The sequence below is a fragment of the Schistocerca serialis genome, chromosome 6 (assembly GCF_023864345.2).
Source record: "Schistocerca serialis cubense isolate TAMUIC-IGC-003099 chromosome 6, iqSchSeri2.2, whole genome shotgun sequence".
Classification (NCBI taxonomy): Eukaryota; Metazoa; Arthropoda; class Insecta; order Orthoptera; family Acrididae; genus Schistocerca; species Schistocerca serialis.
In genome coordinates, this window is record NC_064643.1 from 332,140,733 (window position 1) to 332,165,564 (window position 24,832).

Below are 24,832 nucleotides of genomic sequence, written 5' to 3' on the forward strand. Positions count from 1 at the left end.
TCTTTTTTCCATTTCCAGGAGTGTATATTTGTGGCATTGTGATCGTGTAAGTGTATAGAGTGCTTCTAGGTCTGTGTTACTCCATTTCACTAATCCAAATGAGTAGGTCAATATTGGTATAGCATAAGTATTTATAGCTTTTGTCTTGTTTCTTGCTGTCAATTCTGTTTTCAGTATTTTTGTTAGTCTTTGTCTATATTTTTCTTTTAGTTCTTCTTTAATATTTGTATTATCTATTCCTATTTTTGTCTGTATCCTAGATATTTATAGGCATCTGTTTTTTCCATCGCTTCTATGCAGTTGCTGTGGTTATCCAATATGTAGTTTTCTTGTTTAGTGTTTTCCCTTGACTATGCTATTTTTCTTACATTTGTCTGTTCCAAAAGCCATATTTATATCATTGCTGAATACTTCTGTTATCTTTAGTAATTGGTTGAGTTGTTGATTGAAGAGAAGAGCAGTAGTCAAAAGCTGGAGGAAATGAAATCTGTGCTGTTAAATGTCTATATTCCATGCATTAATCAGATACAAATGGATAGCTGCCTTGCTTTATTTTTGTTTGTTGTCTCCATACTGAAATTCTTGTCGTCATAATTTGACGTCTGAATTTGTGCAAGAATTTGAAGGTTTGTAATAATTGATGTCTATCAGGATCCATCAGATGCTTTGTGGAAACATCTTAAATTACAGTCACCACATAGAATAGTAGGAAAAAATGAGGTTGTAATAAAATATTATTTTATATATGTAAAAAATCAGTGGGGAAGAAAAACTATTGCAATAAACAAGTACATACCAAGTTTAAATTGTAATAGCCGGTAAAATGAAGTGGGAATTGTTACTCTGTACACAAACATGTCAAAAATGTGAACATAACTTGGTCAATGTGACTCATGTTTTCCTGATATATATTAGTGATGTACTGCATTACAGATAAAAAGAGAGCAATATAAGCGTTGTGACTTGTGAAGACTTTTTTAGGATATTCACTAGAACTGTCATTTCTCAGACAGTCAAATGTTGTAGCAATCAATTTTCACACTAAAGAGTTATAATAGCTGGGTTTGCTGTGTCTGCTTGATCTTTAGGTTTCAGATAAGTTATTCCATGTGTAAGTGTATCAGGGAATGTGTATGGGTCTGCAATGTAACTGTTAAATAATTTAGTTAGATGTGAATGTGTTGAGGTGAATTTCTTTCGCCAGAAATTTGCTATTTTATCTTTTCCAGGGGCTTTTTAATTGTGAGTAGAATTAATTGCTTGGGTGACTTCATGTTGTAAAATTATCATTTCAGGCATTTGTGGTATCATCTTGTACGTATCTGTTTCTGCTTGTATCCACTTATTATTACATTCCACTTATTATTATTATTATTATTATTATTATTATTATTATTATTACCACTATTTTCAGAAAAGTATACTTACTTTGCTACTTGAGACCTTGTTTCAAAATCCAAGCTCTTCATTGATGTGCGTATTTCAAGGCAGCCAATGTACTGAAAGAGGTAAAAATATTTTAATTTTTGTTTGATATTACTTACAACATTCCTTAAAATCATTAACTGGTGAAGAATAACAGACTTAGCTAAAACTAACACTGACATGTAGTAAGTCAGCTGATATGCTTACCATGTCTTTATATAATAACAAAGAGAAATAAATCATGGCATTTGTGAACTGCCTGTATATAACGCGCAAACTCCATTATTCAGTTATCCTAGAAATTATAACATGAAACAGACAAAACAGTATTCACATAATATATGTAATTTAGTTAAACTGTTGGCCACTAAGATAAATAAGAATCAGTAGAAACAGTTCTATTTCACACAGTTGACAGGAATAATCTAAATTTTGAAAACTCAAATTCAAAATAAATAATTCTTCCACTTGTCACAATCTAATGAGGGACTAAAAGGATTCTTTACCACACAAGCTATTCCAAATAAAAATAAATAAAATCAATTACACAGAAGATGAGTAAGGAATACAGACAATGTTTAAGTGTAGTGGTACGTTTCCCCACAAGCTCAAAAGTAGCTATCACAATGAACTAATTATGTTAGGAGCAAGAGTTTACAAAAATGAAAATGTTACTGAGATTTCCTTGGGGACTGATGCACAACTAAAAAAACTTGAGAAACATTAGCTTTTGGAGCATTAAGGCTCCTTCACGCAGTAATAGAAAATGTTTAAAGAAATGGAACAATTGATGACTAATGCAAGAAACATTATTCTCTGTTGAAAGAAATCAGTAATGGAGAATTTTACAAACATGTATTGGTTAGAGTCAACTGCTCTGAAAAACAACATGAAGTTTAATCTACAGGTGCCGTCACTTATGTTTGTATCTGCCACTAACCACTTTGCCTCAGAAGTAAAAATTATCCCCTAGGCAGGATTTTCTAGATCACAGCAGTTTTACTCATTTTAGGACACAACAGCAAACTGGCTAGTTACCTAACAGTTATATTAGCACTACACACTGACTGATGCAGCTGGAGCCATCTGTTTGGATGCCATGGAACATTATGCAAAATGATCAGCGGTTAATCACAGGCCGCACCAAAGATTCCCTCCCCTCCCCCGCCCCCCCCCCCCCCCCCCTAAGACATTATATGATTACCACATTTGATAATGATTTGTGAATGTGGAAAAAAGATGAAGTAATACCAGGAAATGTAGATTCTCTGAAGACGCATATTCATCTTCTAGTATCTGTTACCATAGAGGCTGAATGCTCGCCAGATGAAATGTTAAGGGGCATCGGGGCTGTGCAGCATTGTGCTCACACACCAAGAGCGCCATCGGCTCAACATGCGTGTGCTGTGACCAACAAGCGTACCACGCGGCCAATATACAGGGTGTTACAAAAAGGTACAGCCAAACTTTCAGGAAGCATTCCCCACACACAAAGAAAGAAAATATGTGAACATGTGTCCGGAAACGCTTACTTTCCATGTTAGAGCTCATTTTATTACTTCTCTTCAAATCACATTAATCATGGAATGGAAACACACAGCAACAGAATGTACCAGCATGTCTTCAAACACTTTGTTACAGGAAATGTTCAAACTGTCCTCCGTTAGCGAGGATACATGCATCCACCCTCCGTCGCATGGAATCCCTGATGCGCTGATGCAGCCCTGGAGAATGGCGTATTGTATCACAGCCATCCACAATATGAGCACGAAGAGTCTCTACATTTGGTACCAGGGTTGCATATACAAGAGCTCAAGAGCTTTCAAATGCCCCCATAAATGAAAGTAAAGAAGGTTGAGGTCAGGAGAGCATAGAGGCCATGGAATTGGTCCGCCTCTACCAACCCATCGGTCACCGAATCTGTTGTTGAGAAGCGTATGAACACTTCGACTGAAATGTGCAGGAGCTCCATTGTGCAAGAACCACATGTTGTGTCATACTTGTAAAGGCACATGTTCTAGCAGCACAGGTAGAGTATCCTGTGTGAAATCATGATAACGTGCTCCATTGAGCGTAGGTGGAAGAACATGGGGCCCAATCAAGACATCACCAACAATGCCTGCCCAAACGTTCACAGAAAATCTGTGTTGATGACGTGATTGCACAATTGCGTGCGGATTCTCGTCAGCCCACACATGCTGATTGTGAAAATTTACAAATTGATCACGTTGGAATGAAGGCTCATCCGTAAAGAGAGCATTCGCACTGAAATGAGGAGGGACACATTGTTGGATGAACCACTCGCAGAAGTGTATCAGTGGAGGCCAATCAGCTGCTGACAGTGCCTGCACACGCTGTACATCTTACAGAAACAACTGGTTCTCCCGTAGCACTCTCCATACAGTGACGTGGTCAACGTTACCTTGTACAGCAGCAACTTCTCTGACGCTGACATTAGGGTTATCGTCAACTGCACGAAGAATTGGCTTGTCCATTGCAGGTGTCCTCGTCGTTCTAGGTCTTCTCCAGTCGCGAGTCATAGGCTGGAATGTTCCGTGCTCCCTAAGACGCCGATCAATTGCTTCGAATGTCTTCCTGTCAGGACACCTTCGTTCTGGAAATCTGTCTCGATACAAACGTACCGCGCTACGGCTATTGCCCCGTGCTAATCCATACATCAAATGGGCATCTGCCAACTCCGCATTTGTAAACATTGCCCTGACTGCAAAACCACGTTCGTGATGAACACTAAACTGTTGATGCTACGTACTGATGTGCTTGATGCTAGTACTGTAGAGCAATGAGTTGCATGTCAACACAAGCACTGAAGTCAACATTACCTTCCTTCAATTAGGCCAACTGGCGGTGAATCGAGGAAGTACAGTACATACTGACGAAACTAAAATGAGCTCTAACATGGAAATTAAGCGTTTCCGAACACATGTCCACGTAACATCTTTTCTTTATTTGTGTGTGAGGAATGTTTCCTGACAGTTTGGCTGTACCTTTTTGTAACACCCTGTATAAGCAGTCACCCAGCACACAACCTCTCAGTTCAGTGTTCACGCTGGGTACTGTCGTCAGACCTACTATCTTCACTGTACTAGAACTGCTTGACTACTACCTTGCTTGTCAACCAGTTACTCTAACTGGTTGTGTCTTTGATTTGTCTCTCTGCCGCTTTTTGCCTTTTTGTGATTGTTGTGGATATAGCTTCTCACAGCTCCCCATTGTTGTCTAGGTTGTTTGTCCTTAGCCTGGTTTGCTGTTTTCTCTGCAGTCAGTGTGTCACATTTTGTTTGCCCATTGTTTGTGTTACTTCCCACAGATGACTCACCTGCCTAGCTGCTTCAGATATCCAGCTACCCATGGATAAGGCATTGGCAATGAGGAAAAAGGAAGTTATTTAGTAGCATGGATGTTAACCTGGTTTGTCTGCTGGAGTAACAGCAGCAGTTAATGCAGCAGCAGCAGCAGCAGCAGCAGCAGCTCAAGTTAGGCTTGTTATAAAAATCACTTCAGCTTCAGGTGAACACACTCAGAACACCGAGGCCCAGTTGCACCAGGCCGCAACACCACCTGCTACTGAAGGCCCCCCCCCCCCCCCCAAGTCCTCTGACACTTCCACCTTTCAATGACACTACGGTGAACTGAGACACATACTTGGATTGTCTGAAACAGCATTTCACAGCGTTTCGAGTCACAGGTGCTTCACTGCAGTGATAGTTGTTTTTATTTTGGGATTCACCAGAAAATTTCTTCTCTGGTAGATGGCCCCACTGTCAGAACCTATAGCACTCTTCATTCGTGAGATGTGTGTTTAGTGGCAAAGGGGCACCTTCAATTGGTGTGTTGCAGCTGCACAACATGCTTCCTTCCCGACCCACGTGGGCATCAGGACACCATACATGTGTTGCAGTTAGAAGTCCCATTGGATGACCTTGTCATGTGGAAGTTATGGAAGTAATTTCTCATGGTCTGCATTTATACTGAGGATGTCCGTTTCCAGATGGACACAGGGGCCATTGTCTGTTTGATGAATCTGGCAATGTATGCAACACCAGGCTTGCCCGTGTTCTCTCTTCCCCTGTGGTGTTTTTTGGCCTACGGAGACAGCTCTATTTCCCTTCGTTGGCAGCTCTTCATCACAGCAGCCTCCAAACACCTTAATGCCTCTACACTGTTTGGGTTTTCCATTCAAGATGAAGTCAAGGTCATATCTGCTGCAGTCCCTTTGCAGGAACTGGAGGATCTTCGCCCAGCATTTGCATCTTTATTTAACCTGAATTTAGGGAGTGCCTCAGATTTTCAGGCACACACCACACTTCGGCCGAGAGCCATACCTCATTTTTTCTGTGGCGGACCCATTCCAGTGGCCTTATGCAATGTGGTGAAGCAGTATCTTCATCATCTCCAGGCTGCTGGATTGGTTGGTTTAATGATTAAAGGGACCAAGTTACGAGGTCATCAGTCCCTCTTCCTTGTATTAAGCAAACGAATGAAACCACTCCACAAAGAAGGGCCTCGGTGCAAAATCCAAGGGAAGAAAACCTCAAGGTCTATTGACAGCCAACAAAGCCTACAGAAAGGAAAAAGGAAGAAGAAAAGGTGGGAAAATAAGAAAGGCATGTGAGGTGTCCCAGTCATGGAATGCTGGAGGCCACCCACTATTTACCAGAGTCACACCTCCAAACAATACCCAGAAAAGACTTGCAACATGGACAGGGTGAGCAGAGGAAAACAAAGAAAAAACATCAAGTCAAACAGAACACACGAGAAAAGGGCACAAGAGCACGAGAGGGGGTAGGGTGAGGGTTGGGGTGGCCCAGCAAGGAAAGACAGCCACTGCCTCTCTGGGGCAGAAGAGGCAACAAGGCATCCTGCCAACCCCTTAATGAGCTGATAAGGCTGAGGTGATCTCCCTTAGAGAGTTGCAAAAACCCCCTTCACAAATAGACCATAAAGCCAGGTGAGCCACTGAGGCATCATCTGTTAAGACCAGGGGTAGCGAGTTAAGATGATTAAGCATCCACTGCAGGGTGGCCAGGTTAGGCCGGTCCAGCCAAATGTGGATCACTGTCAAACAGGTGCCACAATGACAGTGGAGCAGATCCTCACACAGAGCAGATGAACATGACTAATCCAAGTACAGCTGATGCGGAGCCGCAAAGGGTGGTGGAGTCTTTGTGACTGGCCCTCAAGGAGGACTTCCAAAAAATTTGTAGTCTTCCTTATCACCCGCAGTTTGTTCGGCAAAGTCAGAGTATGCCATTCCATATTATAAATCGTTAGAACTTGATGGCATAATACTGATTAAAGGATTGTTTCCGGAATACCAATCTCAAGAAGCGACTTGCTGGTGACCAAATTGGCCAGCCTGTCAGCAAGTTCTTTCCCTGGGACCCCAATGTGACCTGGGGCCTAGACAAAAAGCACCGAGTGTCCACATTGATTGAGGGCAAAAAGGGAATCCTGGATAGTCAAGACCAAAGGATGACGAGTGTAACATTGGCCAAGAGGTATTAAACCGCTCAAAGAGTCGCTACAGATGAGGAAGGACTCACCAGTGCAACAAAGAATATGCTCAAGAACATGAGACATGGTTATCAACACCACTGTGAAAACATGCAGCCATCTGGAGTTCATTATATCCTGCATGAACATAAGCAAAGCCAGTGTGACCAGGAACAACTCATGAACCTTAAAACGTGTTGAAAATGAAGAATTGGCAGCAAAAGGTCTCATGATGAGCCAAGTCTTTCAGACCTTGTAGTAGGTCAAGATAGAGCTGCATACAGTGGATGCACTATGGGGGTGTACATGACTGAGACTGGAGAAAAGGCGATAGAGGGGAAAGCTGGAGTTCTGGAAAAAAGGGAACAGATGTGGAGGGTGGTGATAACCCCAGACCTGGGCTGCTGTTGCGAGAGGTGGAGCTCTGTGTCTGGAAAGAGCAGATGATATTTCAGATGCTCCGAGCAGCAGCTGATGTATAATGCATAAGCAGTTAACTGTTGCTTACTTAGAACCCGCAATGTGGAACCCTTACCTCCACTAGGAGGCTCCAGTCACTAATGTTGAAGGTGACACCAAGCTGTATGCAAGACTCCCATAATCTAGACAGAACTTTACTAACGCTTTGTAGAACTGTCTCACAGCAGAAGAGTTTGTGTTGCTGAGCCACCAAAGAGCACTGAGGTGCGACCAACACATCTGCCTTAGTTGAAGATCGAAAAGCCATGTCATCTGACCAACAAAGACCAGTCACAAAAACAGGTGAGAGTCCACCTCATTGAAGAACTGGCCATCAAGGTACAGATCCAGATGGGGACCGACTGTGCAGTGACGACAAAAATGCATTAAGCAGGTCTTGGCAGCTGACAAACGGAAGCCACGAGTGAGAGCCCAAGTGTAATGCTACCTGCAGTCTGCATTCAGCAAAGACCAGAGCGGATGAATAAAAGTAAATGCAAAAATCATCAGCGTACAAAGAAGGGGGACCCTCGAGGCCCCACATGACCATAAATAACCACTAAAAAGAGAGGGACGCTCAAAACAAAACTGTGAAAACCCCATTCTCCTGCAGGCAGGGGGTGCTCCAGGAGGCATCAACTTGTACCTGGAAACTGTGACATGAAAGAATGTTCCAAATAAAAATCAGGAGTAGGCCATGGAGGCCCCACTTATGTAAGGGGGGAAGAGTGTGGTGGCTTCACGTGGTATCATAAGCTTTATGCAAATTGAAGAAGACTGCAACACCAGGAAAAAGATATTCAGATAGTAGACTCCAGGTGGACTAAATTATTTGCAGTAGAGCAGCCTTGGCAAAAATCACCCTGGGTTGAACCCAAAAGGTTCTTGGATTCAAGAATCCAAGACAGCCTTAGACTCATCATATGTTCAAATAACTTGTACAGGACATTGGTTAAACAGATCGGAAAATGGGTGTCCATCTGAAGAGGTGGTTAACCTGGTTTCAAAATTGGAATAATGACACTTTCTTGCCACTGGGAAGGGGTATTATAAGGCTACAGTTGTGGGGAACGAAAGTTAAAGTGAGTCATTCCAGACTGTGTCTGAGAAGATGGAATGTGGGTGGACAATGGACCAACACTGAGGCCTGGGCAAAATGCCGAACAAAATGTTCAGTTTGGGCTGTTGAGTATAACACCATTCACAGAAAGTCACGGGACACTTGGAGGATGGCGGCCAATAATGCAATTAATCTTTGCCCTTACCTACAAAGAGGAATTATGTGGCTCTATGGCAGTGACATATCATTCCCAACAAATCTGTTTCTGGTGTTTAAGAAGATAATGGGGCTGGGCATGAAGCCATTCAAAAGGCCAGCAGGAGATGGTCGAGAGATGGATGCCATTTGTAGCACTAGAGGGCACAAAGGCAATCTTTAGCAGCCAATCTTCCCTCGGGAAGAATCTGAGGAACACGGAATAGCCAAAAGGATAGCATCGGTCAAACTCCGTATGGACTCACCAATGCTGTCGTGTGGTGGGACAGTTGGGATGGCAGCTGAGGAAAGAACACCTCAATTTACATTAGTAGGCATCAAGGCAAGTGAGGCTGAAGAAAAGAAAAGACAGTCAGAAAATGGTGGCTGTCACACAAATTATCATGAACTCCCTACTGAATGAAAGGGAGGAATCCAGGGCTATAGATGGAAAATCAATGGCCGAGAAAATTCCTTTGTGCCACATTAAAGTGTGTGGGAGCTCAGTGTCAAGGAGGCAGAGATCAACACCTGCCAGTAGATCTTCAATAATCCTGTCCCCCGTCAGGGGTCACAGTACCATCCTACAGTGAGTTATGGGTGTTAAGGAGAAGGAATTGGAAGGGGAGCAGGGCGGAGGGGAGGGGGGGGGGCTGTCGAAGGGGGGCAAGAAGAGCTAGGAGCATGCGAGGCCGGTCCGAGGAGAGATACAGATTTCATATAATTACCACAGCAGGGTGTATACGACCCGGGACAACCGGGAGATCCGGGAAAAACCCGGGAATTTTTTCATCCGGGAGAAAACCGGGAAAAACGCTGGAATTTTTTTAGAATTCTGGGAATTTTTCATTGTTTTAGTTTTCAGTTAAATTTTTGTGATTTTGACTGCTAGGAACGAATACTCCAACAAAGGATATTACTGAATCCCACTTCTGCAGGATAATACTGCAACAACAAAACATGAATGAGAGGGGAAAAGAAACCAAAAATAAAACTTACGTTGCAAAGGAAATATGCCATATACAACAAAAAACATAGTGCTCATACAAGTGTCTGCCAGCAGCAAAGTGTGTCAAAGGCTTTAGGAAGACTACGCAATGCTTCCTAATGACAAATGGCCTCTGATGAGCGTGACGTAACAGCTGTTTTGAGTCGCGTATGGGTAGTCACTTCTCCCGCTTCTGGCTATGGATGTGTGGCTGGGCGCCACTACCTAATATTTCTCCGGTTCGGAAATATCATAGATCCGTGGCTATGCACAGTCTATACCGTGGGACCTATCTCTGCTGTACTAGGGCTGCTTGATAACTGTCTTGCTTATCACCAAGTTATATCTTTGGTTGTGTCTTGGATTTGTCTTTTTGCTGCTCTTGGCCTTGCCATTATTGTGGCAACAGCTTTGCATTGTGCCTCATTGTTTTCTAGGTTGTTTGTTCTTGTTCTGGTTTGTTGTCTCATCTGCAGTCTATCACATTTTGTTTGCCTACTGTTAGTTTGGGTTACTCTTCCACAGGCGGCTCACCCGCCTGGCAGTCTCCTACATTTCTTCTGGATAACTGCGGATATAGCATATTTTATTGTTAATCAGTTGACTCCATATGACCCAGCAGACCATACCAACAGCAAAGCACAAAGAGGGAACTTTATCACAACTAATGCCAACCCTGAAGAAACTTACAGCTGAACATCCATCCAGCGGGCATTGCAGTGGGCACAGAGAGTAAGGTTAACCAAGATCTATACACTGCAAGCTTAAGTGTCCCTAAGTCCAAGGCTTTTAATGAATGGTACACTTGGAGCAAATCTGTGTTCTGTAGCTGAATGGTTAGCATGGCTGTCTGACATGCAGAGGGCTCTGGTCTGATTTCTGGTACGCTAGGGATTTTTCCGTGGTGGGAGGAGTGGTACGTAATGCACTCAGTCTGTGGGACCAACTGAAGAGCTTTCTCCTTTTTTGTGTCATCAGTCTTCTGACTGGTTTGATGTGATCTGCCATGAATTCCTCTTCTGTGCCAACCTGTTCATCCCAGAATAGCACTTGCAACCTATGTCCACAATTATTGGTTGGTTTTATTCCAATCTGTCTACAGTTTTTACCTTCGACAGCTCCCTCTAATCCATGGATGTTATTCCCTGATGTCTTAAAAGATACCTTATCATCATGTCCCTTCTTCTTGTCAGTGTTTTCCACATATTCCTTCCTCTTCGATTTTGCACAGGACATCATAATTCATCATCTTATCAGTCCACCTAATTTTCAACATTCGTCAATAGCAACCACATCTCAAATGCTTCAATTCTCTTCTCTTCCGATTTTCCCACAGTCCATGAGGAGCTACTTGCCCCATTAGCAGTGGTTCCAAGGCCAAGAAACCCAACAAAGGCTGGACAAGCAGAGAGCTGACTACATATCTGTCCATACTGCATCCAATGACACCATTGGCAAAGGATGACATGGTTGTCGGCCGGGCCCAATTGGCCCTCAAGGCCAGAATGTGGAATTTCACACTTGGAACAAAGCACTACTGTTCGTAACCCAGTCATACTCTGCTTCTCTGGCTTTAAGGCAATGTCATATGCATGAGGAATAATGTTCCCACCATTTTCTACCTGTATAGAACCTGTTATGTGTGGGTGGGGGAGGGGATCACAAAATGACAGTTAAGACAACAATATTTACTTACCAAATTAAATATATAAACCAATAATATCAGCTTTTACAGCTGCACCACAAATTTAGTTTTTGGGTATGTAAAATCCATGTTTATTAGAATAAGGATGGAAACAATATACAAAAATAGCACACACACACACACACACACACACACACACACACACACACACACACACACACAAAATGTGCAGAAGCAGAGAGAGAGAGAGAGAGAGAGAGAGAGAGAGAGATCGATCTAACGACTTACTCTGACAGCATATGTTATGCCTTCTTTGGAAAGTTGCTGGTCTGAATGAGGCCATCCTCGAGCCGGCTTGTTGGCAAAGGAAGAGCCACCAGGCCCGTCTGGGAGTGCTCGGGGCATTGTGACAGAACTGCAGGCCTCAAACAATTTGTTACTACTTCAGGTGGCTGCCCCTAATATGTCTCTCATCGCTAGAGCATTGACAAAGGAATTTCTTTTAGTATTAGAACACAACAACATTAAAAGTACACAAATTAAGCAAGTTGCAATGAGAGAGGAATACAAAAATCTGGAGTTCATCCACCTAGTTTTCTGGTTACAAAGTAAAAAGGGAATCAGTGCTCAAGACATTCCCAATTGCATAATAAATTCATCTGACAAGATTTTCCGCTGACACATTAAAATAGGACACACTATAATTGTAACTTCGCAGATGTCTATAACTAATGAACAATCTCAATCTCACTACTTACATTTTCCAAAACTTTTGTGAAGGTAACATAATCAAGTGTCATTACCAATCTGTGTAGTAATGGGATGCTCAATCAGCCACAGTTTGGATTCCAAAGTGGTCTCCACTCAGTTATTTAATATTTCACAGAGCACACTTTTATATCTTAAAATATCACCCATTGGGATCTTCTGTGACTTATTAAAGGCATTTGAAGGTGTCATTTATAAAATTCTATTAGAGAAATTACATTGTTATAGGATACAAGGATATGGAGAGGTTGAAGCCAGATGTAATGGGAATTGGTAAATGGTGGTGGCACGGAGAACGGGACTTCTGATCAGGTAAGTAAATGATTATAAATGCAAAATCAAATTGGGGTATTGCAGGAGTCAGGCTAAAAAAAGAATAAGAAAATAGGAAAGTGGATAAGCTACTATGAACTGCATAGTGAATGCATCATCACAGCCAAGGCAGACAAGAAGTCAATACCCAACACAGTAATACAAGTTTATGCACCTACTACTTCTACAGATGAAGATGAGACTGAAAGAATATATGATGAGACAAAAGAAATCATTCAGATAATTAAGGGAGATAAAAATTTAATTGTGATGAGGGATTGGAATTCGATGGCAGGAAACAGAAGAGAAGGAAAAAATAGTACAACATTGGCTGAGAGGGAAGGAAATAAAGAGGAAACCACCTGATAGAATTTTAAAGAGAGCACAATTTTATCATTGCTGCTACGTTGTTTGAAAATCATCCAGAAGGTTGTATACTTGGGAGAGATCTGATGACACTGGAAGGTTTCAGACTGATTACATACTGGCAAGACTGATTTTTGAATCATTTTTTAAAACTGTAAGACATTTCCAGGGGCTGATGTGAACTGATCATAATCTATTGGTTATGAACTGGTGATTAAAACTGAAGAAACTGCAAAAAAAAAAAAAAAAAAAAAAAAAAAAAAAAAAAAAAAAAAAAAAGTAGGAAATTAAGGAGATAGATGAGACCTGCGCAAATTGAAGGAACCACACGTTGTTGCAAGTTTCAGAGGGAGCAATAGGCAATGTTTAACTGAAACAGGGGAAGCAAATACAGTAGAAGGAGAGACATTAAATAGTTACGACAGCAGAGGATCAAATAGATAAGATAACAAGGCCTAGTAGAAATCCTCAGATGACACAGGAGATACTGAATCAAATTTATTAAAGAAGAAAATGCAAATAAGCATCAAATAATGCAGGCACAAGGGAATACCAATGTCTAAAAAATAGACACGTAGAAAGTGCAAAATAACTAAGTAGAAAAGCTCAGAGGGCAAACGCATGGCTGTAGAAGCATATATAACCAGAGGAAAGATATATACAGCCTATAGGAAGATTAAAGAGACCTTTGGAAGAAAGCAAAGCAAATATATGAATATCAACAGCTCAGATGGAAGGTAGTATTAAGTAAAGCAGGAAAGGGAGTAAGTGAACTTGAAGATAAATATTACAGAGATAAGGGGAAAGAGATGCAAATGTAATACCGATTATTACAACGGGAGACAAATTTGATACGGCAATGAAAGACCTTGGATGAAACAACATCACTGGAGTAAATGAAATGCCCTAAGAACTATTAGATCCTTGGAAGAGACAATAAGTACAAAACTATTTCATCTGGTACACAAGATACATGAGACAGGTGACAAATGTAACAATTCCTGTTCGTAAGAAGGCAACTGCTGACAGCTGTTAATATACCATCACTTTAACAAGTAATGGTTACAAGATACTGACACAAATTATTTAAAGAAGAAGAGGAAAAAAATGGTACACACCCAAGCTCTATCTCGGTTCTGGAGGAACGTAGGAAAAAGTATAGCAATTCTTACCATATGACTCCTCTTAGAAGATATGATGATAAACGGCAAAGCTATGGCTGTAGTGCTTGCAGATTTAGAGAAAGCTTTCGACTATGTCAATTAGAATACATTCTTTGAAGTTCTGAAGATAGCATGGATAAAATACAGCAAGCAAAAAGTTATTTACAACTTGTATAAACCAGACAGCAGTTATAAGAGTCTAAGGACATAAAAGGGAGCAGTAGCTGAGAAAGATGTAAGACAAGATTGCAGCCTCTCCTCCACGTTATTGAATCTGTACGTTGTGCAAGCAAAAAGGACAGCAAGGATAAATTTGGAAAGGAAATTAGAGTTCAGGGAAGATAAATAGAAGCAAAGAGATTTGCTGATTACATTGTAATTCTCTCAAAGATTACAAAAGACTTGGTAAGCAAATGAACTGAATAATAGTGTCTTGCAAAGCTTATAACATTAACATAAGCAAAACAATGATAATCAAATTTAGTTGAATTGAATGAGACAATGCTGAGGGAATTATATTATGAATTTTTGTTATTTTGACAAGGACGAAGTAGACAAGATATAAAATGCACGCTACCAATAATAAGGAAAGTGTTTCTGAAAATGAGATATTTTTGATTGCTGAATACAAGTTCAAATGATGTTGTTGTCTTCAGTCCAAAGACTGGTTTGATGCAGCTCCCCATGCTACTCTATCCTGTGCAAGCCTCTTCATCTCCGACTAACTACTGCAACCTACAGCCTTCTTAATCTGCTTACTGTATTCATCTCTTGGTCTTCCTCTACAATTTTTATCCCCCACGCTTCCCTCCAGTACTAAATTGGTGATCCCTTGATGCCTCAGAATGTGTCCTATCATACGATCCCTTCTTCTAGTCAGGTTGCACCACAAATTTTCTTTTCCCTAATTCTATTCAGTACCTCCTCATTAGTTATGTGATCTACCCATCTAATCTTCAGCATTCTTCTCGGGCACAAAATCTCAAAAGCTTCTTTTCTCTTCTTGTCTAAACTGCTTATCGTACATGTTTCACTTACACACATGGCTACATTCCATACAAATACTTTCAGAAAGGACATCCTGACACTTAAATCATAATCTATATTAACAAATTTCTCTTCATCAGAAACGCTTTTCTTGCCATTGCCTGTCTATATTTTATATCCTCCCTATTTTGACCATCATCAGCTATTTTGCTTCTTAAATACCAAAAGTGAACATCTACTTTAAGTGTCTCATTTCCTAATCTAATTCTCCAGTTTCACCTGATTTAATTTGATTACTTTCCATCACCCTCATTTTGATTTAAGAAGTATTTTTTGAAGGTATGGAATATTGCTTATACATAAGTGAAACATGGACTAAAGCAGTTCAGACAAGAAGAGAATTGAAGCTTTTGGTGGTGGTGGTGGTGGTGGTGGTGGTGGTGGTGGAGGGGAGATGCACTACAAAGGAATTATCCGACTGAGACAGAAATTGGAACATAGATGTACATGTACAGGAAAACAAATCACAGCAATTTCATAAAAATTGGATGATTTATTCAAGAGAGAGAACTTCACAAATTGGGCACATCAATAATTCATAGACAGATGCATCATTTTGTCTTGCATTTTATAACATATGGTCACACTTATGTGGTAGTCATGGAAAAGGTGTAGGTCAGTTAAAGGAAGAATTAGGAAGTAACTACTTGGACACTTTTTGTCTTCAAGTCAAGTACAAGTCTTAGCCGAGTGAAGGGAAGATATAGGTAGTGCATGTAAATATTTTGAAGAGGAGTGTCATGCTGCAGTAGTGGGTGGAGCAGGAAACAGATTCGACTGGGACCATGGCAACAGCATCAAGAGTAACATGGTAAAGATAGCTTCCCACCTCAACAAGCAATACAAATGTTGAGTTTGTTGTCAGTTTGAGGTGTCACGACCAGCTCCTGCCCCACCTGAACAGCTATTTGATTCAGATCAACTGAGTTTTATCAATTACTTCTGTTAGATGCTGGGCTGAATATAGATTTGGTTTCTGTTGACGCTACTGACAGGCAGCATTTTACAAGGCATGGCCTACATCTCAATGTATGATAAACAGAAACTAGGTGAGGAGGATTAATAGCAGAATCTTTAGGGGGGGGGGGGGGGGGGTGCACTAAGATTCATGGTTGTATCCATGTAGTAACTGGTGTGAGGAAAGCAACTTTTCAGGATAAATTCAGATTTCACACTATCAGGATCAAAGCTGGAAATTATGGGCCTGAAATATGTGAAGATAAAAAGAGGAGGTTAAAATAAACATATTGCAACAAAATTTTATAGGATTAAGAAGTAAAATTAATGAACTGGCATTTTTTAAATATAAACTGCAGCTTGCAAATCATACAGACATAATACATATTTATCAACATCATTTGACAACATTTATAGGAATTCTAAGTAAGGAAGGATGTTACTTAGCATCCAATTATGGTGCTGCAGGTCCGGTACGAAGAAAGGAGTCATCACATTAGGAAGGAATACCGTGATATCCAGACTTAAGAGATCATGCTACAGAAAGATCATTCATTGAAAAGTGCAGGTTTTGTACTGACTAACACATTCTGTTCTTCATTTAGTGGCAAATCAACACAGGTCACATCATCAAACCTTCACTGTGTACTCCTTGTATTCAACTAAGTGTCTTATTTTCATGTTAATACTCCAATGTAATAATACAATACACAGGATTCCATCTCTTAACTCTGAATTATTTATGAAACACTTTGAAACATTATTAAATTTCTTTACTTTTAACCAGAATGAGGTAATATTAAGTGGAGATTTAACTTTAACTTTTTAGAGCATACTTACTGTTCTAGAGTTAAACCAGAGTCCCTTGTCATTTCACATAATATAGCTCCACTAACAAAATTTGCAACAAGTGTCATGAGAAGCAAAAGAACTGCTACCGATAACATTTTTGTACATACATAGAAGCAGGAAAGTTATAGTGCAACTAAAGTAGTTGATGAGCTCTCAGATTGCAGTAGTCAACTACTGAAGTTCAGTATTAGAGTGAATGGCATAAATAATAATAACTGGAAAACTAAAATGGTAATAAATGAAAAAGGAATTGAGGAATTCAAGATGAATTTGCAAAATACAACAGAATTACCGAATGAGGCCGTGCAGCTGTTAGGACACTGACCTATTTGGGAAGAACGGGCAGCCGTGTCTGGCCATCCTGATTTGGGTTTTCCTGCATCGTGAAGGCCAATTCTTTGATGGTTCCTAAACCTATGCCCGTGCTAACACCTGTCCTATCCTTTTAAAGCAAATTATGTATGCTGTGTGTTATATTTTGACACACTGATTGGTACTGTACTGGCAAATCCTTTTCTATTGTGAAATGATCCTTGGCTGAATAAAGATAAATAAAGAAATAAAAACAGCAAAGATGTACACAACACACTTGGTGTATACAAAAAAATATTAGGCCTATATGTATTCTCTAAACAGCCACAGTCTACTTTAGCATCTGATTTCCTAAGAAACTAAACAGAGGAAGCAGATTAAATGAATCTAAACAATGGATTACAAATGTGGTCATAATATAATGAAAAACTAGAAGACTCTACTTTGCATCAATGGACATGGAATAACAGGGTTAAGTCACATTACAAACTGTATTAGCAAAGTCATGAGAGCATCAAAATGTATGTTATTTCAAGGGAAAAAAAGCTTCTCCAGAACTGAGACAAAACCTATTGTGAACATTGTGAAAATGAGACAGGAAACTGGAATTTCTTTAAATGTAGATAAAGATCTGATCAAAGATAGCTATAAAATTGCAGAAACTTATAATAATTGCCACTGTTGTTGTTGTGGTCCTCAGTCCAGAGACTGGCTTGATGCAGCTCTCCATGTTACTCTATCCTGTGCTGTGCAAGCTTCTCATCTCCCAGTACCTATTGCAACCTACATCCTTCTGAATCTGTTTAGTGTATTCATCTCTTGGTCTCCCTCTACGATTCTTACCCTCCATGCTGCCCTCCAATACTAAATTGGTGATCCCTTGATGCCTCAGAACATGTCATACCAACCGATCCCTTCTTCTAGTCAAGTTGTGACACAAACTTCTCTTCTCCTCAATCCTATTCAGCATTCATCTGTAGCACCACATTTCGAAAGCTTCTATTCGCTTCTTGTCCAAACTAGTTATCGTCAATGTTTCACTTCCATACATGGCTACACTCCATACAAATACTTTTAGAAACGACTTCCTGACATTTAAATCTATACTCGATGTTAACAAATTTCTCTTCTTCACAAACGCTTTCCTTGCGATTGCCAGTCTACATTTTATATCCTCTCTACTTCGACCATCATCAGTCATTTTGCTCCCCAAATAGCAAAACTCCTTTACTACTTTTTCTGTCTCGTTTCCTAATCTAATACCCTCAGCATCACCCGACTTAATTCGACCACATTCCATTATCCTCATGTTGCTTTTGTTGATGTACATCTATTACCCTCCTATCAAGACACTGTCCATTCCGTTCAACTGCTCTTCTAAGTCCTTTGCTGTCTCTGACAGAATTACAATGTCATCGGCAAACCTCAACATTTTTATTTCTTCTCCATGGACTTTAATATCTACTCCGAATTTTTCTTTTCTTTCCTTCACTGCTTGCCAATTCACAGATTGAATAACATCGGGGAGAGGCTACAAAACTGTGTCACTCCCTTCCCAACCACTGCTTCCCTTTCATGCCCCTCGATTCTTATAACTGTGCACTGTAAGAATTATAGGCTACCTGGTGTTAATTCAAAAATATCATGCACAGATATGTTCCAAAAATGGGTATTTTGACAACTACTACACGATATGTTACATATAGTCATTAATGTCCTTTGTCATTACCAATATTTCTCTCTCTCTCTCTCTTTACACACACACACACACACACACACACACACACACACACACACACACACACACACACAGACACACACACACACACACAGTTAAAAGCATGAATGTAACACTAGGACCAAAAACAGCATCTACAAGGGCCTCTACAGTCAACAGTAATACAGAAAGCAGTAAGGTACCCAAGCATACATTTAGGTTCATGAATAGGTCGAATCAGTACCGTAAATTTAGAGTAATGTAACGTTTCACTGAATTGCACTTGAATGAACTGTACATCCTTGACTTATTTCCACAATATAGAGACCACTCTCCATTGGATAGGTAACATGGAATATGGTTAATGTAACATACACAACTTGCAACACAGAATGGACGTGTTAATTTGGGATATGCCTACTTTGTTTCTGCCATAAATGACTTCCTGACACAAAGCTTCTCGAGATATTGAAGCTGCACTTTTGACTGAATCCATGTACTATATTTCCCTTTTGTAGACAATTCTGAGTCACCCGAGCACATATTAGGGGCACTTAGCTATGAATATTCCAGTGTGTCACCTACCAAACTACAGAAATAAAGTATGTCCAGCATAGTATGTTGATACTACAACTTCGGAATTAATGTTCGATGCACACTTAGTGATGTGACTAACAGTAGTTCCATTCTAAATCCTCACAAAACTCTTAGTTCTCACAATATCCACGGAGCATAAAAGTACACACTTCTGTCATTAAAACCCGAGTCATGCATTTATGTTACAATACAGATTAAAATCATACAAGGCTTGTCACGTCATTCTGAACACTGAGATACAGTGCTGAACACTATACTTTATCAAAAACTGTCACGTCCTTTTTCATTCTTAACTTTACACTACCTTTACTAATCTATCCTCACTACAAATACTTTCGGTCGGGAAAATTATGCAAGCAATGATTTAAAAAAAACTCACATCTACCATTATGCCATACTGATGTTTTCGTGGCAAATGTAAACAGCCACTACATTATCTGCTGTTGTTTACGTCCAAAATATCATCACCGTCCTTCACACTAAATGCGAACCGTAGCTCATAGCGTAGGTTGGACTCTCAGATTTAGATCTTGGTGTGTCGTTCGAGAAAGTATTCCTCACACAGCAAACACCATATTTCAAATGTTAGCACAAATGTCAAGCACCAATTTCCAACATCCTTTCTACGCCTTTATGACTCACTTCTCGCTACATGTCTCAGATGTTCTGGATACCAGCGGTCTTTTTTCGTCGAATGCGCTCCACAGATGACACCACATACGTAAACAACTGGTTGACATTTGCGCTTGCTTTAAGTGTGAATAAAAAAATGATTACTCGAATCAACTTGGTCTATGTTCATCAATCTCTTTATTGTTCGCAGTTTTTCTAAAATATATGAAGAACACGCGCAAATATTTTCTCTAGTTGTCCACATCCTTGTGATTCTGTCAGGCCTGCTGGCTCTGATTTGTGGCTGTTCAGTGGAATAGCTGTGTTTTCTTTCACCTACAAACCAACATTCTAGCTTATATCTACTAACTGAAATATCACACAGTTTCTCTGTATTAGCACCTGTGAGGTTTATGGATTGGATTGTTTTGGGGGAGAAAACCAGACAGCGAGGTCATCGGTCTCATCGGATTAGGGAAGAATGGTGAAGGAAGTCGGCCCTGCCCTTTGGAAGGAAGGTTTATGTTAACACTGATGTTATTATCGAATTATTGAAACAATTAATGCAACATAACGTGTCGAAATAGATATTTGGCGCAGAAAATGCAGCTCTAGCGAAGTGAAATAATTATGACTTATCTTTCTAACAAAGGAGAATTCACTAATTAGTGTTTATCATGTGAGTATCTAATTCCCTGTAGGCCTTTGATATCAGTTAATTGAGATTAGATTAGATTATTTATTCTTTGACAATTACAGATTAAAATGATTATGGACGACACCTTTTTGTACTAATTAATTTAAAACTATAGCCTTTATGTTTATATCCAGCATGCTTCTAACAAAAATGTCTAAAAATTGGAAATGAAGCTAGAAAGATGTTGGGTCATATACTACCACCAAATATTTACTCTATGACTACCACCAACAAAAATTTCTTTGATACTAAGAATGAAAAATCTGAAACAGAAAAGGAGGGGAAGAAAACAGAGACACTGCTGTTGGGTAAGACAAAAGGATGCAGTCTAAAGTGAAATCAACAAATATTCCTCAAAAGTAAATAAGCATGAAATTAAACAATTTAACATATCATATATGTTCAATTCGCATATTTTTTGTTGTTATGTTGTTTTTCTTGTTCTTGATGCATTGTATGCATGATTTTATTTATTTACATATTTGTTAAATTATCCTCAAGGTTTACCATGAATTTCTATACAGTATAAGTTTTCAAAAAAGGTAATACATTGTGGGGACATGGAACCACTGACTCCACCCCCAAATAATATCGCTGCTCTGCCACAGCAAGAACAACTGTAACTTTGCCAGACCAGTTCTCCATAGTACGCGCTCTATGCTACACGCATTGTGTATACACTGCGAGAATAAAAGTGTTCACAGTAAGTGATAGGAGTGCAAGTGGTTATTTATCGTCGTAATTCCCACGCCTGCTCCCCACTACCTAGAATATTAAATTAATTACATTCCCGTCCACAAAAAAAATATTCGATTTTAGAGCAGCTCAGTTTTGCTAATCCTTAAATAAAATTATAAACTTTTAATTCTCTTTTATTAAAGACCAATTCACGCTGGCCCTCATGTCGCATCGTATGATGTATTCTAAAATAGCATAACAGCTGAGCAACAATGATATCGTTAGTAAATCACAGTTTGGATTTCAGAAGAGTTACTCTATTGAGAACGCTATTTACTCGTTCACTCACCAAATTTTACATACATTAAATAAGAAAACTGCACCAGTTGATATTTTCTGTGTCCTGTGTAAGGCATATGACTGAATGAATCACAATATCCTCCCACATAAACTGAGGTTTTGTGGAACTGATTGTATACACAATATCATATCTAACCGACTGAAAGTAAAAAGTTGTACTTAGTAACTCAATAATCAGGGGAGATTACTCTGACTATGGAGGAATCACGTATGGAGGTCCCCAAGGCTCAATTTTAGGTCCACTCTTATTACTTATGTACGTATAAGATCTTTTACCTAAAATACTACAACCGGAATTAGTTCTTTTTGCAGATGACACTAGTTCTGTAATCAGTGCAAATATACATACAGCAACACAAGAAATGGTAAACGATGTTTTAAACTATATCATTGACTCATTTTCTGCAAATGGTGTCTCTCATTTTAAAAAGACACAACACATTCAAATTCTGCACATCTAGAGCTACTATACAAATAATAAATGTAACAAATGATGAGGAAATTATGTACAGAGTGGAAATTTCAAAATGTTTAGGTATCCATACTGATGAGAACTGAAACTGGAAAAAAGCACAGTTTAGAACTCATAAACCAACATAGTTCAGCCTCACTTTGCACGTTTGCACTTAGAATCATTGCAAATCTTGCAGAGAGACGAATCCGTAAGTTGGCATATGTTACACATTTTCATTCAGTAATATCATATGGAATAATGTTCTGGGGTCACTCACCTTTCAGAAATACAAGGATAACTAAAAACACATCTTATGCTGAGAGTCTAAAGGAGAAAAATGATCTCTAATTTGCCTGCAAGTGAAAAAACAAGCTCCGACTAAAACGCTCTCGTACCCTGAAGTTGTGATCTCACCATCAAGCATAACATCACCCAAAAAAGAAGAAACAACAACAGAAGAAAATGCATTAATCACACAACCAGCCACACAAAGAGCAGGTAGATGGAAAGTAGTCCACCCCTCTCATCTGAAAGATTTTTAACGCAAGCACAAGGAAGAAGAAGCCTCGAAGACACCTCAGGAAACAAACATAACCTTTCACAAAAATATAAGGGGACTTATGAGCGAAATAGATCAGTTAGTATGTAACATAAATGAAAGAAACTGCATAAATAATGCTCAAATATAATGCTTTCAGAACATTGTATTGCAGTTGTGGGCTATCTTGTTATATTTAGATAAACATTGTTAGGCCATATTGCAGGAACACCAAGGGAAGATGGGGCATACATAGTCTTATTAGATTAGATTAGATTACATTTATTTCCATTCCAAATGATCTGTAGTGAAGAGGTCCTCCAGGATGTAGAACATCTCAGAAAAACAATAATACATAACAAATACTTAAAACCAAAACAAATAAGCTAATGTACCTTCCACAGGTCCCAAGTGGAATGACCGTTTTTTTAATGAACACTATATGAAAGGCTCATTTTACAACATTCATTTACTAAGATCGCGTTAATGCACTGAATTTAAAATAAAAAATATGGAAAAATAAAAATGAAAAAATGTGATATTTAGAGCTATAGATGTAAATAAATACTGTTTACAACAATAGTTTTATGCATGTACAGTAGAAGTAACATTAGATGACCCAACAGAAATAGTAGTGATGATGTAAAGAACACCTTTATGATGTACAGAACACCTAGCTTTATGGTCTTTCTGGTTCAAACAGCATTATTTTTATCTGTTTCATTTTCTAAAAATAATGAAATTACCATACTTGCAAATCTTAATATTAACTTTATAAATGAAAGCAACAACAAAATAAAGTTCAAACATCTTGTGAATTCATATGATATTTATCAGTAGTTGACTTTTCCGCTAGAATTACACCTGAGAGTCAGACTGAAATAGATGAGGCATCTATTAAAAATATATTGTTATTTTAAGCACACTTTCTAACTGTGCTCCTGTTTAAAGGTGATGTGAGACAAGAAAAATTTAATCTTTGGAAGTTACCACAATACCTGTAAGAATAATAAAAAATCCTAAGTAGTTAAAGGACACTCAAGCCAATCAATGTAATTAAAGGAGCAGGACCATGTAACAGTGCAGGCTAATTATTTCGATAATTACAGCTGCGAATAAGTAACTGCACTGTGATTTTTAGCGTTACTGTGGTCTCAGTTCTCAAGTTGCTTAATTCACATCACATGAGCAAAACAGACTTTCTTGACTACAAAAGATTGCAAATTTCAATAAAATCAAGGCTTTGCCTAAATGACAAATACAGGCAGAGACTAATCCTTTATCTTTTTAATTAAATTCTTGACGAATATTTTATACATGTATGTGATTGCAATTATCACTACATCCCCTTTTCCAAATCTTATTATTCTTTCATAAGCAACATAAATAATATGCATAATTCTTTTAAACTCATCTTACTTGAACAAGAGAAAATACAAGAAGACAGTTGTAACATAGATAAAGCTGTCAATGTTCTTGAGAAAACAAAACACTAACGAAATACTCTCAACAACATTAGAACATTAAATTGTTTGTGCAAGTGTCTGCAGATTACTGAAAAATATAAATAACATTCATGAAAATGGTAGTGTCTGCTTCATCAGACATTAAACTGCCCCTGATGTTTCATTAGCTTTTACAAAGTTGCAGGAAGTGAAACATCTACAGTCATTTAACTGTCTTTTAGTTACACACAAGTTCATCAGTTACACACATTTTACAGATACATAATAAATTGTCTTGTGCAACAGCCATTTCTTCATTAACGGATATCAGTGAGAGAGAAGTTTAACTGAATTCGAGAAAAAACGCAAGAAAATGCAAGTCTACCTTACTTAGGCGTACTTAGTGTCTTTTTTAGCGTTGACAGATTACTTACTGAAGGAAATAATTTACAGAGGATAATAATTAACCATGGTGAAGGTGTTATACTCAAGAACACCTATCTGGATATTATGTGAAGAAAGAAAAATATCACTTCTCTTATAATAATAGTGTAATTTTACAATTATCTGGCCTACCAGCAAGATAGGGAGCTTACATGGATACAAGGTACTACAGCGGGCTGGTGTATTAACTGTGTTCCTGTCTGAATTACTAAACAGATAGCTGCACA

General features: G+C 39.1%; 1 protein-coding gene across 3 annotated transcripts in view; it reads right to left on the reverse strand.

Moving 5' to 3' along the window:
• Window positions 1-20,053, reverse strand: part of LOC126483716 (SHC-transforming protein 4) — a 98,275-nt gene extending 78,222 nt beyond the window's left edge. The window contains exons 1-3 of one of the 3 annotated variants that reach the window (XM_050106811.1): window positions 19,763-20,053; window positions 11,575-11,762; window positions 1,429-1,499 (exon numbers count right to left, since the gene is read on the reverse strand). In XM_050106811.1, coding sequence (XP_049962768.1) covers window positions 1,429-1,499; window positions 11,575-11,691 — 188 coding nt within the window. In that variant the 5' untranslated portion in view covers window positions 11,692-11,762; window positions 19,763-20,053. Of the gene's footprint in view, window positions 1-1,428; window positions 1,500-11,574; window positions 11,763-19,756 lie in introns of all 3 variants that reach the window. The other 2 variants (XM_050106810.1, XM_050106813.1) reach the window with 2 other exon arrangements.
• Window positions 20,054-24,832: the final 4,779 nt, after the last annotated feature.